The sequence below is a fragment of the Delphinus delphis genome, chromosome 7, assembly GCF_949987515.2.
Source record: "Delphinus delphis chromosome 7, mDelDel1.2, whole genome shotgun sequence".
NCBI classification, from domain to species: Eukaryota; Metazoa; Chordata; class Mammalia; order Artiodactyla; family Delphinidae; genus Delphinus; species Delphinus delphis.
Window position 1 is genome coordinate 4,585,382 of NC_082689.1, and position 16,637 is coordinate 4,602,018.

At 43.7% G+C, this 16,637-nt stretch overlaps 1 protein-coding gene across 1 annotated transcript in view; it reads left to right on the plus strand.

Moving 5' to 3' along the window:
• The window catches only part of IQCA1 (IQ motif containing with AAA domain 1), a 167,562-nt gene extending 151,661 nt beyond the window's left edge, over positions 1–15,901 (plus strand). The window contains exons 18-19 of the mRNA XM_060015464.1: positions 7,290–7,528; positions 15,468–15,901. Coding sequence (XP_059871447.1) covers positions 7,290–7,528; positions 15,468–15,596 — 368 coding nt within the window. The 3' untranslated portion in view covers positions 15,597–15,901. The remainder of the gene's footprint in view (positions 1–7,289; positions 7,529–15,467) is intronic.
• Positions 15,902–16,637: the final 736 nt, after the last annotated feature.

Sequence of the window (16,637 nt, forward strand, 5' to 3'; positions counted from 1 at the left end):
GCCTTCGTCACCCAGTGACCATCAGAAGGTGATGTAAGTCCCAGTGCCCCAGGACAGTCAGCGAACTCCAAGCCATAAACATAAACTCCAGGTCCCAAGAGCAACAGATCTCTGTTCTGTTGTTAATGTAATTCTTTTTACCCAAGACAAAAGGAAACAGGACAGGGATTATTATTTTGAGCCCTGAAGGAGACAAAAGCCCCTATGGGTAAGAATTTTCCTTTCGACAGGTGGATTAGGGTCACTCAGCTCGTCCCCGCGGCGGTGATGTCTTTCCCGTGCAAAAGCATTTCTTTTCACCTGGTCGATTTTTTCTTTCCAGGCTCAAAATACCAGTCCAAGGGAATGTTGATTTACTTAAACACTGAATACAAGAGCTTACTTTTTTTCCATTTTTTTCCCTTGGACAGACAGATTCAAAATCACTTCTTTTGAAACCTATTTTTAAATGGGAACAATACAAAAAAGTGACCCTGGGAGGCAGTGCAGTGAAATTGGGAAGAGCCGTGGCACGTGGGTTCTGACGAGCCCTGGTTCTGATCCTGGCTGTCCCGCCGAATAGCTGATGACCTTGAGAAGTAGGCTGACATTCTGAGCCTCCATTTTCTCAGCTCTAAAGTAGGAGAACTGTTCAGTTCCCAGGGCTGTGGTGACCCTTATATGAGATGGCTAGAATGCCCAGCACCATCTCAGCTCCCGGAGAGGACGGGTGGAGGGGGAGAAGGCGGTGATGGGGGCGTGGAGGAGGAATATTTAAATGGAAGGTCAGTAAATGGCCCAGGGAGCCGGCAGTGGTGCCGGTGGTGGTTTCCATTATCGATTGCTGTGTGACAGACCTCCCCAGTGGCTTGAAACCATAAAGTACGCCTCTCATGATTCTGAAGGGCCACTGGGCTCAGTGGGGGCGTTCTCCCCAAGGTGTTTCATGATGGAGCAGTAAATGGCGGCTGGGACTCCAGCCATCTGAAGACTGGACAGGACTGGACATCCAAGACCATTCCCTCCATGACTGTGCTGTTGCTGGCTGTCAGCTGGGAGCTCAGCTGGGGCTGGTGACCAGACCTCCTCTACCCGGCCCCTCCCCGTGGCCTTCCACGGCGCGGCAGCTAGGTCCCCAGGGGGAACATCCTAAGGGCAAACATTTCAAGAGGTTCAGGCAGAAGCTGGAAGGATCCTTGTGACCCAGCTGCAGAAGTCACACAGAGTCACTTTCACCACATTCTACTGGTCAAGAGAAAGTCACAGGCCAGCCCAAGTTCAAGGACAGTGGACTACACAGCATGTGAATACCAAAGGTGCGACTCATTGAGGGGCCGTCCCGGCCGCCCATGGTAGTGGTGGTGGTGGTAGATTTGGTTTAGAGATGATGATGGTGCTGTTGGAAATGGCGGTGATGGTGACCACAGCCTGGAAGTGGTGGAGATGCTGGTGGTCATGACCGCAGCCTGGAAGCGATGGAGATGCTGGTGGTCATGACCGCAGCCTGGAAGTGATGGAGATGCTGGTGGTCATGACCACAGCCTGGGGGTGATGGAGATGATGGTGGTTGTGACTGCAGCCTGGTGGTGATGGAGATAGCGGTGGTCATGACCACAGCCTGGGGGTGATGGAGATGATGGTGGTTGTGACCACAGCCTGGTGGTGATGGAGAAGCTGGTGGTCATGGTGGCGGTCATGGTAGAGGAGATGGCGGTAGCGATGACCTGGTAGCCATGGTGCATTGCTGATAATAATAAAAACTATTAGGTCAGACTTGGTTTCTATTCATCCTTCATTAGTCACAATAGCACCACCAAAACAGAGAGGATATATGTCCTTTCTGGTTGATCTTAAGTTCCTGGTCAGTGTGATTTGCTAGAAGAACAACCCTTTACTCCCCATACATTATAAACTCTTAGCTTATTAGCCACTCCGTTTGCAATATGCATTCGTTTCTGTCTTGATAAAGTGTGATCATAATCACAATGTTATATGCAAAGCACAGGAAGACTTTGGGCGCAGTTATTTCTCCACCCATCTAGGGACTTCTCCATCTTCTGGGGCCTGCAAGCCCTCCACTGGATCCTTTGCAACCAGCCAGCATCAAAGGAAAAGAAAGAAAGATAGTATAAATGATCTCTCAGGAGATTTAGGGACCAGACTGAGGAGGGGCCAACAGTTCTTCTAGCCACATTGGCCAGAATGCCTCACGAGGCCCCACCAGGGTTCAAGGGGGCAGGGATGTGTAGTTTAGCCAAGGAAGGAGTCGACACAGAGATGGGTGTGCACCAGCGTTTTCTGCCCACTACAGAGGATTCCACGCTCCTGGCTTCATCAGAGCTTTCCCACTCCCGTGCCCCTTGGTTAGATTCTCTGTGTCTCTCTCTGTCTCTCTCTCTCTCTCTGTATTGTATATATATTTTAAGCTATCTTAATGGAATAAGGTAGAGTATTATTAATTTTCAGGGCCTAGAACATTATTCTTGACTTTGAACAGTTTCGATTGTCTGACAAAACCATAGGCCCTTTCGAAATGAAGCTATTGATGTATAACAAGGACAGGTGTGTTCTTTTGATAAAGTGCCAGGCCTCTCTAGGGACTCAGATCACAAGACAGATTCCAGCTTGAATCCCCTCACGGCAGCATCGTGGGAGAGGAAGGAGGAAGCATCCCTTCACCGGTGGGCGGATGATAAACCTGCAGCAGTGGTCATCTTGGGCCCAGGGCTCTGTCCACTCAACCACATGTGTCTCACATATTTCTTTCTCGGTGGGTGATTTGTTCAGGCTGCCATTCTCACCAACATCATAAATGCTGCCCAGCGTTTCCTCCAGTGACCTTGAAGTTACCATAGCCACAGTGGCTGGGACATCTATCTTAAAGAAAGACTATTCCTGTCTTTGCAATGATCAAAAACAGTCTCTTGGGCTTCCCTGGTGGCACAGTGGTTGAGAGTCCGCCTGCCGATGCAGGGGACGCGGGTTCATGCCCCGGTCCGGGAAGATCCCACATGCCGCGGAGCGGCTGGGCCCGTGAGCCATGGCCGCTGAGCCTGCGCATCCAGAGCCTGTGCTCCGCAACGGGAGAGACCACAACAGTGAGAGGCCCGCGTACAAAAAAAAAAAAACGGTCTCTTGCATCCTGTAAAGCCTGGGCTGCAGATCCATAACTTGGGCCCTTGCTTGTCCACCTGTCTGCTGGCAGCCGAGGACCAAAGGTGCATGGGACACTCGACCCAACTTCTCAGATTCTCCAGGCGGTGTGGGGGAGTGACAGGGCTGAGAAGAGAAGGGCAGATCAGCCAGAGGAAACGCGGTCCTTAAGGTTTACCAAATATAATTCAATAGCTACCTGCTTTCCCCAAATCAAGCGGTTTCCTTCAAAATGTCTCTGCAAAGAAAATCCACCCCCAGGTTGATTAATGCCATGTCTAGTCCCCAGAAATCCCTCTGGGCTTCCTTCTCGCCACGTTCCTCATGCCTCCTCCTGTCTCTCTTCCCTGGGGTCTGCTCCGCTAATAACCCGATTCATCACAGGCCCCCCACCTTAGACCCTGTGTCTGCTCGGAGGGGTCCAGCCCATGTCTTTCTTTTTTTTTTTTTTTAACATCTTTATTGGGGTATAACTGCTTTACAATGCTGTGTTAGTTTCTGCTTTATAACAAAGTGAATCAGCTATACATACACATACATTCCCATATCTCCTCCCTGTTGCGTCTTCCACCCTCCCTATCCCACCCCTCTCGGTGGACACAAAGCACCGAGCTGATCTCCCTGTGCTATGCGGCTGCTTCCCACTAGCTATCTATTTTACATTTGGTAGTGTATTTATGTCCATGCCACTCTCTCACTTCGCCCCAGCTTACCCTTCCCCCTCCCTGTGTCCTCAAGTCCATCCTCTACGTCTGCATCTTTATTCCTGTCCAGCCCCTAGGTTCATTAGAACCTTTTTTTTTTTTAGATTACATATATATGCGTTAGCATACGGTATTTGTTTTTCTCTTTCTGACTTACTTCACTCTGTATGACAGACTCTAGGTCCATCCACCTCACTACAAATAACTCAATTTCGTTTCTTTTTCTGGAATCCTAGACTGCGGAGGCCAGAAGCTCATCCCAATCACATTATTCACCCTCTTGTGCTTTTGCAAAATCCCAAATAAAAATGAATTTTAAGAGACTGTGTCGTCTCAAGCACTAGCCAGGATAGAATCAATTGGGAATGAATCAACTGGGAATGCCAAGAGCAGAGAAGGGGCCCCGAAGACCAGATTCCTTTCAGCCTAAAGAAGGGGAAGGGGATGGAGATTAGTCTGAAGAACTGAAGAGCCCTCTACATCCAAGAAAGGAAGGTAAAACACGGCAGCAGGTCCAGAGAGCCCCTCAGCTGCCTTGAACCGTTTTGTAGCCCTGGCCTCTGGTCCTCACGGCCACACCCGTTGCCAGTCCCCAAGCCTGTTGTGCTTTTGTGCCCACCACCACCCCTCCCCCGCTGGACCAAAGGCTTGGCAGCCTGCTCGTGCCTCCAGTACAGGCTGTGGGGCTGCCACTGCAATGAACCACCAGGCTAGAGCTCCCTCCACGCCTGAATCCCCTCTTTGCCCCAGAGCAGCTATTTAAGGGCCAAGAACCCATGATCCGGTGGCTTTGTACAAGCAATAGAAGCTGTTCTTTTAAAGGCTAGTAAGTCTAGTTCATCAGACATGAGAAGGGAGTCAAGCCTGATTCTCTCTCCCCTTCTCTGGATCTGGAGATGGCTGGGGGCAAGTGGGCAAGTCCCACCGCAGCTGTGACTGCACCACCATTAAAAAATGATGAGCTTGGGGAAGTCATCAATGTTTCAGGTATTTTGACGAAGCTTGACCAAGACTTTACACGAATGTCATACACGTTCATTGTCAATAGGGTGTTTACATGCCCACGCTAGACCAGAGTAATTGTCGTTTTTTGCATCACTCTTTTTTTATTGGACTATCGTTGATCTACAATATCGTGTTAGTTTCAGGTATACAGCACAGTGATTCAGCTGTACGTATATATGTATATTCTTTTCCAGATTCTTTTCCCTTATATGTTTTTACAAAATACTGAGTAGAAGTGCCTGTGCTATACAGTAAGTCCTTGTCGGCTATCTGCTTTATATATAGTCGTGTGTATCTGTTAAGCCCGACGTCTGCATCACTATTACTGAATCTTTACTCGCAGGGATTTTTGTGTTAAAATACAGGGAGGCTGTGACTTTCATAGCTTAACAGGGAGGCACGGGAGAGCTGATCTTTGTCGCTGGGAAGCCCTTGGCCCCCACTGTTTGTCCCGTCCACGCTGCAGGTAGGAATTTCACCCACGGGTGCCCACGTCTGAAGCTGCTCTGGGTTCCCAGCCTGGGGTATCTACCAGGTCCCCAGGTTTAGGGGTTCTCACCAGTGACTGTCCCATAAAACGTGTTCCCTTCTCAGGACCCAGAGTCACCACTCAGACCTGTTTGCACGGCTTCTAGATGTTATGAATGAGGACAGGAGACAGACGAGATCCCAAGGGATGGTGTCATCTGGTTGTTGTTGTTGCTGTGTGTTTTTACCACGGGCTGTGTCTCCTGATGTCTAACTCTACAGCAGTTGTATTTAGATAAGCGTAATCCTCCCCTGTTCCAATCTGTCTTTTACACAGATATGCTTAGAAATACTCTGTAGTTTATTTTGTGTTAGCTTTTATAATTGATGTTTGACTGAGCATTAGGAAACTTTGGTACCAAGTGGAATGACTTGATAGTAATAAAATTACAGAAATAACAGTAATAAAGCTACAGAAGAGAAAGTGTCCACCATATGCCAGAAGAGTTTCTTCCAAGTGATTTGTACACATTCTTGTCCTTATTTCTCATAGCAGCTTGAGAAGGAAATCTTTCTACTCCCACTTTTACCTTAGATGGGTTCAGGTTCAAATAAACCCACCAAGGAAGTAGCAGTGTAGACGCAGGAGGAAGATGTTGCTTTAGGCAAATTTGGGGGCCCCCGTGGCCCTTGCTGGTCTCACTGAAGCTCTCATCCCTTGATGGCTAACCTTCCACCGTTGGAAGACACCACAGGCCCCATGATAACATGCACCCCTTCCCAGCAACTCAGCTCACCTTGGGGCCAAGGATCTCCTGCCAAGGAGGACAGTGGAGGCACATTGTTGGAATAACTCGTGGCCCCAAAAGCCAGACTCTGATGTGGGTCCTAGTTACGTTCCAAGTCATTCTATCCCTTGACAGTCATTGGACCTTTTCATCTCATCAGGTACTTTTGGATCAATGTAGTTGGATGCTGCAGTCACGTCACACACCTGACAGTGCTCAGATCATGCAGTAAATCTTCAGTTGTTTAAACACTGTTTCAAATATTCCTCAAAGAAGGTCAAAATGCTCTAGAGACATCTGGCCAGATCTTCTCAGTACCGCGGCTGGTTCTGATACGGAAGGCCTTACCCTGTCTGCATCCTTCCTCACTGTCTGGATGGATAGAACTAAACACACCACAGCAAGTCTCATTTATTTCCCTGGAGCCTCTCTTGACAGAATAGACATAGTTCTCAAAGTGTAATCTCGTCTCAAATGTTGTATGGAAGACCATCCTATCTCTAAGGTTACGTAAACATCAGGGATAATTTCATAATTCATCTTCACAGCATCCCTGTGTTCTAAGTGAAATCTCCCGGTCACCCCAGGTCCCACTGACCCACACAACAACAGGACACCCATCTGGTAGATCTGTTAATCTGGCTGTTTTTCCATTGTTGGGGGCAGAGAATAAAGGGTCCAGTTGCTCTGTCTAATAGGACGTGTGGGACAGTGTCTTACACCCAATGGGAACCGAGCCCAGCCATGGCTGATAGAAATTGGACTCTGTGTTCCAATTCCACGCATAAAAATCATGTAAGAAATGAACTTTATAGCTCAAAGAAGTCCGACTCCTACTTAGCCAAATGCCATAGACACCCACGTAAATTTCCAATGTTGGAAGATTTTGAACATCTTTGAAGGTACCACCCTAAAACTATACTGACCCTAGTTTAATTTTTCCTTGTCAATTCAAGGGGCTCGTAGTCTGCAGACCTCAGGGCCATCCACGTGCATCCCTTATGCTTGAAAATCCCTCGGGGCAGAGCATTTGGTCAGGTGGCTTCCTGCTCATTTGAATTACAAATCGGAGCAGACCTCCTGTGCTCTCCTTTCTTGGTGAGCCACCGCTTTGTCCTGGGAACTGGGTCAATGCTGCTTTCTCTGTGGTGACTCCTGTTCTCTGTCTTTTCCATCACTTTGGATACAACAGTTTTGTGGAAAGAAATCATTCAGCGCCACGGCGGAGTCATCACCGGTGCCCTGAGTGTCAGTTGCTTGGCAAAGATCACCGACGGCTTCACCCAGGGCCACATCGTCCAGGTGGTGAAGGAGGTGCTCACGGAGCGCAGAATCCGGCAGCAATCTCACAAGCCGCTCACCGCCCTCGAGTTCATCCCGCCTCTCACCAGCATGAGTCCCGTCTACCAAGAGGAAGAAGAGAGCTTTAAGGTAAACGCAACGCCTACCTGGCCAGGTCCTAGCAGCAAACACTTGTCACGTCACCTCCTCCCTCCAGTCCCCTGGGATTCATGCATTTGGACTCTACCATACCCAGTAAAATTTAGAAACTCGAAATTTGGGGGCCACAGTATTTTTCTGGCCTTAGCAGTAAAGCACGTCTTCCAAATTTTAGGAAAATTGTGATCCATGACCTTATAAATGAACAGCCAAATTGCAGAACTGAGTAGCAGCTTCAAAACCATTGGATTTGCACACACACACACACACACACACACACACACACACACACCCCTCTCTTGGTTCTCACTGGGTTTTACTTCATAATTCACGTAATGGAACAAGTTTTGCATGGAAAAAAACAGTCCCTAAACAGTGTACTTCCAGCCAATGCTACTTTTGCTCCATATTTGCCCTGGTACACGTCATCTTCTAGTACACTTGCGATAGGAAATCACAAGAAAATTCGCCAACATTTAGTTTTCGTTTTTTTTTTTTTTTTTTTTTTTGCAGTACACGGGCCTCTCACTGTTGTGGCCTCTCCCGTTGCGGAGCACAGGCTCCGGATGCGCAGGCTCAGCGGCCACGGCTCACGGGCCCAGCCGCTCCGCGGCATGTGGGATCCTCCCGGACCGGGGAACGAACCCGCATCCCCTGCATCGGCAGGTGGACTCCCAACCACTGCGCCACCAGGGAAGCCCTAGTTTTTGCATTTTTGAACACACTCTGATATGTTCACGGAACTTTTTAGATCTGGAGGAAGCTTTGAGAATTAACTCTTCATATCCCTCGATATGGGAGGAAAAGAACTAGCCAAGAGTGATGTGCCTTTTCCAGGTACAATGAGTTTTACAGCCTTCGTCCCCAAGGCCCAGGCCAGCAGGCAACCCCTCCAAATCCTGTGAATAAGAATGAGTACAGTTGTGTTCTCTTTCTGAACCTAAAGGTAGTTTTCTTGGCCAACTGGGAAAAAAAGGGAGGAGAACTGTATCCATGCAATTATATCCACCACCATCTTAGCCATGCAGTCACCAGAGAGAGAGTTGTAATTCCCATTCAAGCCTCTTGTCTCTGAAAGCCTGCTTGGGATTAGGAAAATTCCCTCTATGAAGTGTCGCTTTTCCACCAACTCTAGAAACCGTTTCCCCTCTGCTTTGCTGCTGATGCTTCAATGAAGGTTGAAAATAGTCTCAATACTGATCCCCAAAATAATGATCTGCACAAGGGTTGCACAAGTAGTTGATCTTGATCTTGATCTGCACAAGTAGTTTCATTAGGTCCCATTTGTTTATTTTTGTTTTTATTTCTGTTTCTCTAGGAGGTGGGTCAGAAAGGATCTTGCTGTGATTTATGTCATAGAGTGTTCTGCCTATGTTTTCCTCTGAGGGTTTTATAGTGTCTGGCCTTACATTTAGGTTTTTCATCCACTTTGAGTTTATTTTTGTGTATGGTGTTAGGGACTGTTCTAATTTCATTCTTTTACATGTAGCTGTCTGTTTTTCCCAGAACCATTTATTGAAGGAGTGTCTTTTCTCTATTGTATATTCTTGCCTCTTGCCTCCTTTATCAAAAATAAGGTGACCGGGCTTCCCTGGTGGCACAGTGGTTGAGAGTCCACCTGCCGATGCAGGGGACGCAGGTTCGTGCCCCAGTCTGGGAGAATCCCACGTGCCGCAGGGCGGCTGGGTCCGTGGGCCACGGCCTCTGAGCCTGCGCGTCCAGAGCCTGTGCTCCGCAGTGGGAGGGGCCACAGCAGTGAGAGGCCCACGTACCGCAAAAAAAATAAAATAAAAATAAGGTGACCATACATGCATGGGTTTATCTCTGGGCTTTCTATCCTGTTCCAGTGATCTATATTTCTGTTTTTGTGCCAGTACCATACTGTCTTGATTACTGTAGCTTTGTAGTATAGTCTGAAGTCAGGGAGCCTGATTCCTCCAGCTCCGTTTTTCTTTTTCAAGATTGCTTTGGCTATTCGGGGTCTTTTGTGTTTCCATACAAATTGTGAAATTTTTTGTTCTAGTTCTGTGAAAACTGCCATTGGTATTTTGATAGGGATTGCACTGAATCTATAGATTGCTTTGGGTAGTATAGTCATTTTCACAATGTTGATTCTTCCAATCCAAGAACGTGTTATATCTCTCCATGTGTTTGTATCAGCTTTAATTTCTTTCATCGTGTCTTATAGTTTTCTGCATACAGGTCTTTTGTCTCCTTAGATTTATTTATTCTAGGTAGATTTATTCCTAGGTATTTTATTCTTTATCTTGCAGGGGTAAATGGGAGTGTTTTCTTAATTTCTCTCTCAGATTTTTCATCATTAGTGTATAGGAATGCAAGAGATTTCTGTGGATTAATTTTATATCCTGCTACTCTAACAAATTCATTGATTAGCTCTAGTAGTTTTCTGGTAGCATCTTTAGGATTCTCTATGTATAGTATCATGTCATCTGCAAACAGTGACAGCTTTACTTCTTCTTTTCTGATTTGGATTCCTTTTATTTATTTTTCTTCTCTGATTGCTGTGGCTAAAAACTTCCAAAACTATGTTGAATAAGAGAGGTGAAAGTGGACAACCTTGTCTTGTTCCTGATCTTTGAGGAAATGGTTTCAATTTTTCACCATTGAGAATGATGTTGGCTGTGGATTTGTCATATATGGCCTTTATTATGTTGAGGTAGGCTCCCTCTATGCCTACTTTCTGGAGGGTTTTTATTATAAATGGGTGTTGAATTTTGTCAAAAGCTTTTTCTGCATCTATTGAGATGATCATATGGTTTTTCTCCTTCAGTCTCTTAATATAGTTTATCACATTGGTTGATTTGCATATATTGAAGAATCCTTGCATTTCTGGGATAAACCCCACTTGATCGTGGTGTGTGATCCTTTTAATGTGCTGTTGGATTCTGTTTGCTAGTATTTTGTTGAGGATTTTTGCATCTGTGTTCATCAGTGATATTGGCCTGTAGTTTTCTTTCTTTGTGACGTCTTTGTCTGGTTTTGGTGTCAGGGAGATGGTGGCCTCATAGAATGAGTTTGGGAGTGTTCCTCCCCCTGCTATATTTTGGAAGAGTTTGAGAAGGATAGGTGTTAGCTCTTCTCTAAGTGTTTGATAGAATTCGCCTGTGAAGCCATCTGGTCCTGGGCTTTTGTTTGTTGGAAGATTTTTAATCACAGTCTCAATTTCAGTGCTTGTGATTGGTCTGTTTATATTTTTTATTTCTTTCTGGTTCAGTCTTGGAAGGTTGTGCTTTTCTAAGAATTTGTCCATTTCTTCCAGGTTGTCCATTTTATTGGCATAGAGTTGCTTGTAGTAATCTCTCATGATCCTTTGTATTTCTGCAGTGTCAGTTGTTGCTTCTCCTTTTTCATTTCTAATTCTACTAATTTGAGTCTTCTCCCTTTTCTCTTGATGAGTCTGGCTAATGGTTTAGCAATTTTGTTTATCTTCTCAAAGAACCAGCTTTTAGCTTTATTGATTTCTGCTATTGTTTCCTTCATTTCTTTTTCATTTATTTCTGATCTGATCTTTATGATTTCTTTCCTTCTGCTGTGTGGGTTTTTTGTTCTTCTTTCTCTAATTACTTTAGGGGTAAGGTTCGGATGTTTATTTGAGATGTTTTCTGTTTCTTGAGGTAGGATTGTATTGATATAAACTTCCCTCTTAGAACTGCTTTTGCTGCATCCCATAGGTTTTGGGTCGTCGTGTTTTCATTGTCATTTGTTTCTAGGTATTTTTTGATTTACTCTTTGATTTCTTCAGTGATCTCTTGCTTATTTAGTAGTGTATTGTTTAGCCTCCATGTGTTTGTATTTTTTACAGTTTTTTTCCTGTAATTGATGTCTAGCCTCATAGCATTGTGGTCGGAAAAGATACTTGATACGATTTCAATTTTCTTAAACTTACCAAGGCTTGATTTGTGACCCAAGATATGATCTGTCCTGGAGAATGTTCCATGAGCACTTGAGAAGAAAGTGTGTCCTGTTGTTTTTGGATGGAATGTCCTATAAATATCAATTAAGTCCATCTTGTTTAATGTATCATTTAAAGCTTGTGTTTCCTTATTTATTTTCATTTTGGATGATCTTTCAATTGGTCAAAGTGGGGTGTTAAAGTCCCCTACTATGATTGTGTTACTGTTGATTTCTTCTTTTATGTCCCCTTTTATAAAAGGGGAAATAACTGTCTACCTAAAATTTGTATCCAGCTAAACTAACATCCAAGAGATCGGAAAAAATAAAGATACTTTAAGACACACAAAGATTGAGATAGTGTCCTACTCACTTAGCATTTGCCTTATGTATTGAGGTGCTCCTATGTTGGGTGCATAAATATTTACAATTGTTGTATCTTCTTCTTGATAGATCCCTTGACCATTATGTAGTGTCCTTCTTTGTCTCTTGTAATAGTCTTTATTTGAAAGTCTATTTTGTCTGATATGAGAATTGTCACTCCAGCTTTCTTTTGATTTCCATTTGCATGGAGTATCATTTTCCATCCCCTCACTTTCAGTCTGTATGTGTCCCTAGGTCTGAAGTGGGTCTCTTGTAGACAGCATATGTATGGATCTTGTTTTTGTATCCATTCAGCCAGTCTATGTCTTTTGGTTGGAGCATTTAATCCATTTACATTTAAGGTAGTTATCTATATGTATATTCCTATTACCATTTTCTTAATTGTTTTGGGTTTGTTATTGTAGGTCTTCTTCTCTTGTGTTTCCTGCCAAGAGAAGTTCCTTTAGCATTTGTTGTACAGCTGAATTTGGTGGTGCTGAATTCTCTTAGCTTTTGCTTGTCTGTAAAGGTTTTTATTTCTCCATCGAATCTGAATGAGATCCTTGCTGGGTAGAGTAATCTTGGTTGTAGGATTTTCCCCTTCATCACTTTAAATATGTCCTGCCACTCCCTTCTGGCTTGCAGAGTTTCTGCTGACCCCACATCCATTTTTGCTTCCTGTCATATCTCCAGGACCTGGCACAGCACCTGGTCCCACCTAGATGTTCAGTTAACTTGTTTAGCGGCAAATGGATTGAGCAGATGGATAGAATGAAACTGTCACTGTGCTGAGTAATGTGATTCCATGGCTGTAGTTGCTGGTAATCAGGTCTATCATTTTCACCCTGAGAAATTTCACCCAGCTGCGCTTCTGACAACATGTCAGACTAGGGTCTTGCAGATTCTCCAAACACATGTACCTGCACAATGGACATGATGGAGAAGATATTGAATGATAATGATGTAATAGTTTTAATAGTGTTAGCTAATACTTATGACTACTTATGTGCCAGGCACCCTATTAACTCAGTTAGACCACACCATTTACCCTATTTTGCAGATGGGGAAACTGAGTTATAATGAGGTGTAGTAGGCAGAATATTGGCTCCCCAAAGAGGTCTACATCTGGGTCCCTGGAACCTGGGCCTATGTTAGGTTACATGGCAAAGGGGAATTAAGGTTTCAGATGGAATAAGTTTGCTAATTAGCTGACCTTAAGACAGATTACCCTGAATTATCCTTATGAGTCCAGTGTAATCATAAAAGTTAGAAGAGGGCACAAGAAGAGAAACCAGAGAAATGGCAGTGTGAGGAATCATTGAGACTCCAGGTAGCACAACACTGCTAGCTCAAAGCTAGAGATGGGGCCACAAGCCAGGATAGCCGGTGGCCTCTGGAAACTACAAAAGACAAGGGGACAGATTCTCCCCTGGAACTCCAGAAAGGAACACAGCCTGCAGACACCTTGATTTTAGCCCCATGAGACCCATTTTGGACTTCTGATCTACAGAACTATGAGATAATAAGTGTTTTTTTAAGTGGTTTTTTATGTGGTAATTTGCTGCAGCAGCCAAAACAAAACAAACAAACAAACAAAAACCACAAGAGGCAAAATGACTTGTTCCAGGTCACACAGCTTAAAAGGAGTAGAGCTAAAATTCAAATCTCACTCCACAGCCAATTTTATTGACCATATTCCATACTGTGCCTCAGTAAATTAGGAGTCCATCACCTTAAGTACTTGGCCACCTCACCTTACGTTGAAAGGTGAGTCAACGCTCAAAGAAGAATGAGAAAATCCCCAAGTGCCAGAAACAAAGATAAATCTCAAACACAGGGACAAACAGATGCCTGGCAGGTAGCATAGAGAGAAATAAATGATAGAAAACAAAGATTAGGAGTTGTAGCAGATAAAATGACAAATCTGCTGCTTCTATGACTGGATCTTTGATATCCCAATATCACCAAGGAGCGTTAGCTTCTATACACCCTATAAGTCCTGGTTCTAGATGTGGGTTTAGAGAACCACGTGGAAGCAAGTGCAGTACTGCTAGGGAGGTAGGTATAATGAGAGAGAGAGAGAGAGAGAGACCAAAACAAATCTGAAAATCAAAATTCCAAAACATTTTAGGAAATCTAGTGTTACATACAATCTTCAAACAAAAATGATTAAAAGACAATGGTTTAAACAAAAACATTTAGATTAATATGATTAAGATGTTCAAGAAAATAAATGAAGGCATAACTTCCATTAGAGATACAAAGTTTTGAAACAAAGACAGGCAGAAATGGAATAAAAACAGATAATTATGAAAAAAATCACAAAAAGAAAGCTTTGAAATGAAAAATAAGGTAACTAACATAAAAAGCCAAAAAATAAAAGAGGTGTGAACTCTTTTCACAACTCTTTCACAGCTCCCCCCAGAAGGCAACATAGAAAAATAAAAACATAAAACCTATAAACTGCAAGTAAGAACCTTTGAAGACACTGACACCCAACTAATGGCAGTTCTAGCAGAAGAGAAGAAATGTCAGAACAACAATTATTTGAAGAAATACTTGCTGAGAATTTTCCTTAATTAAAGACCTGACTTCTTAGGTTAAAAACAAACTCCACATGACCAGCAGAACACATGAAACAAATCTACACCTACATGCATTATTGTGAACCTAAGAACAAGGCAACAGGCCAGTCTTAAGACACCAGATTACCTGCAAAGAAGCAACTGGGAGATCAGACATCTCCTTGGCAAAAACAGACACCAGAAGAAAGTGAGAGTATATCTGCAAAGCGCTGAGGAAAAATAACTGTCTACCTAAAATTTGTATCCAGCTAAACTAACATCCAAGAGATCGGAAAAAATAAAGATACTTTAAGACACACAAAGACTGAGCTAGTGTCCTACTCACACACTTCAGACTACAGTTTGGAAATACCAAATAAAATTGAAGATGCTCATGGTCTTCAACCAGGAGTTCTATTTCTGTGTGTATGCCCCAGGGAAGTTTTCTCATTGGTGTATAAGGAGATATAAAAGTTGTGAATTTCAACACGGTTCATAATAACAAAATATTGGAAATGACCTATATGTCCGTTAATGGGAGAATTGATAAGTAAGTTGTCGCATAGTCATTTAATGAAATAATATAACCACAGAGCTTGTAAACCAAAGTGTTTCTCAGATTTCAAATAAATGTGAAAGTTGAGAAAATGTCATCACAGGGCCAGCTGCAATCATTAAGTGCTTTGGGGTGCTCCAGTATTTCTGCCATGTTTTTGACAGTATCCCTCAGTCCCGCTGCTGGTGGCCTTGTCTGAACCATAGGGAGCCATTCACATTACCAAGAAAACCCACACCTTCAGGATAGAGCAAGCTTCCCAGGAAGTCAGGTGACTTAGTTGGGAAGGGTCGTTGGTTAGATCTGGCCAGAGATCCTCCTTAACCGTTAACTCCTTGAGATAGAAGTTTCACATTGTATAGAAATACAGGTTGGTAAACCCACGTAGAAAGAATTTGTATTGAACATACATTAAATGCCCAACGTTTAATGGCTGCTTGCCCCTTTCCGTTCAGTGAGCTTTTCTTTATTTTTAAGGGCATACTAGTGAATTCACATCATTTTGATATTTTCCTGAACGTCTGTTCGATTTCAGGACTGGTACGCCAAGACCCCTATGAGTAAAAAGCGAGCCTTGGCATTAACAGGAGATAACAAAGAAAACGAAAAGGACAAAGGAAAAGAGAAGGAGAAGAAAGGGATAAAGGAGAAAAAGAAAAAGTAATGCCTCTCTGAGGAGCCAGGGATGGAGGTGGGCCCGACTCTCCAGGGGGGAGATTGACCATTGCCTGTGTGAAGACCCACACTGATGCCCTACGTCCGCCAGCCCTGCCCTCGCTCAGTTAGATCTTCGTAGGCTGACCACCAAGTCAGTTGTGCATAACAAGTGTTTCTAGAGCTTGTAATTATCTCTTAATCTATATTAAAGTTTGTATATAAGCAAAACTCACTCTTCACACACTCCACAATCTATCCCAGTTGGACACTTCATCTCATCGGTACTAGTTGCTAAATTTAAATTTTGATACTTAGAAAATACCCTAATCTGACAACTAGTAAATTCATTCAGTCATCGGTGCTACTAGCTTTTTATTAATAATCTTGCACGTATCTTAATAAATTAATTCTTTGCTCTATTCATGTATTCTATATAATCGAATAGAAACTTTTTCTTGGACTGACTCAGTAATTTGGTTGCTGGAGCAAACCAAAAGATCTTTTAAATTAACGCTTTCAATCTTCTGACTTTGAAGATGGGGAAACTAAGGCCCAAGGCCACACAGCTAATATTTGGAACATTGGGACTATGTCATTGCCTCTTAGTTCCCGGGTTCCTGCTCTTGGGAAACACTGGAGCAGCGGCAGGCCAATGGCTAGATGAAAACTACGACCCCAAATAGGGTAAAAATAGGAGAAGAGAAACTCTAAATAAAGAAGTAAGAAATTCTAAGAAAGAAAAAGATTAAAGAATAGAAAGGTGAGGGTCAAAAGATAAATTTCAATTTTGTAAGAATCTGAAAGGTTACTTGGCGGCATATTGTAAGTAACCCGCTTCTAAATTGTGGTGAGAACACAATCAAAGGAAGGAGACAAATTGAGCTGCGATAAATTCACTGGAATTTAATTCAAATTAACTACTGCGCAGTTTTTGGTTACACCACAGAAAGTTCTACAATCTCCTAGTCCATAGACCAAGCTAGATCTCCAGGCTTTCCTGGGATTTTCAGCGGGTTAGATCTTTAATGCCCAAAACTACCAGTGGTTC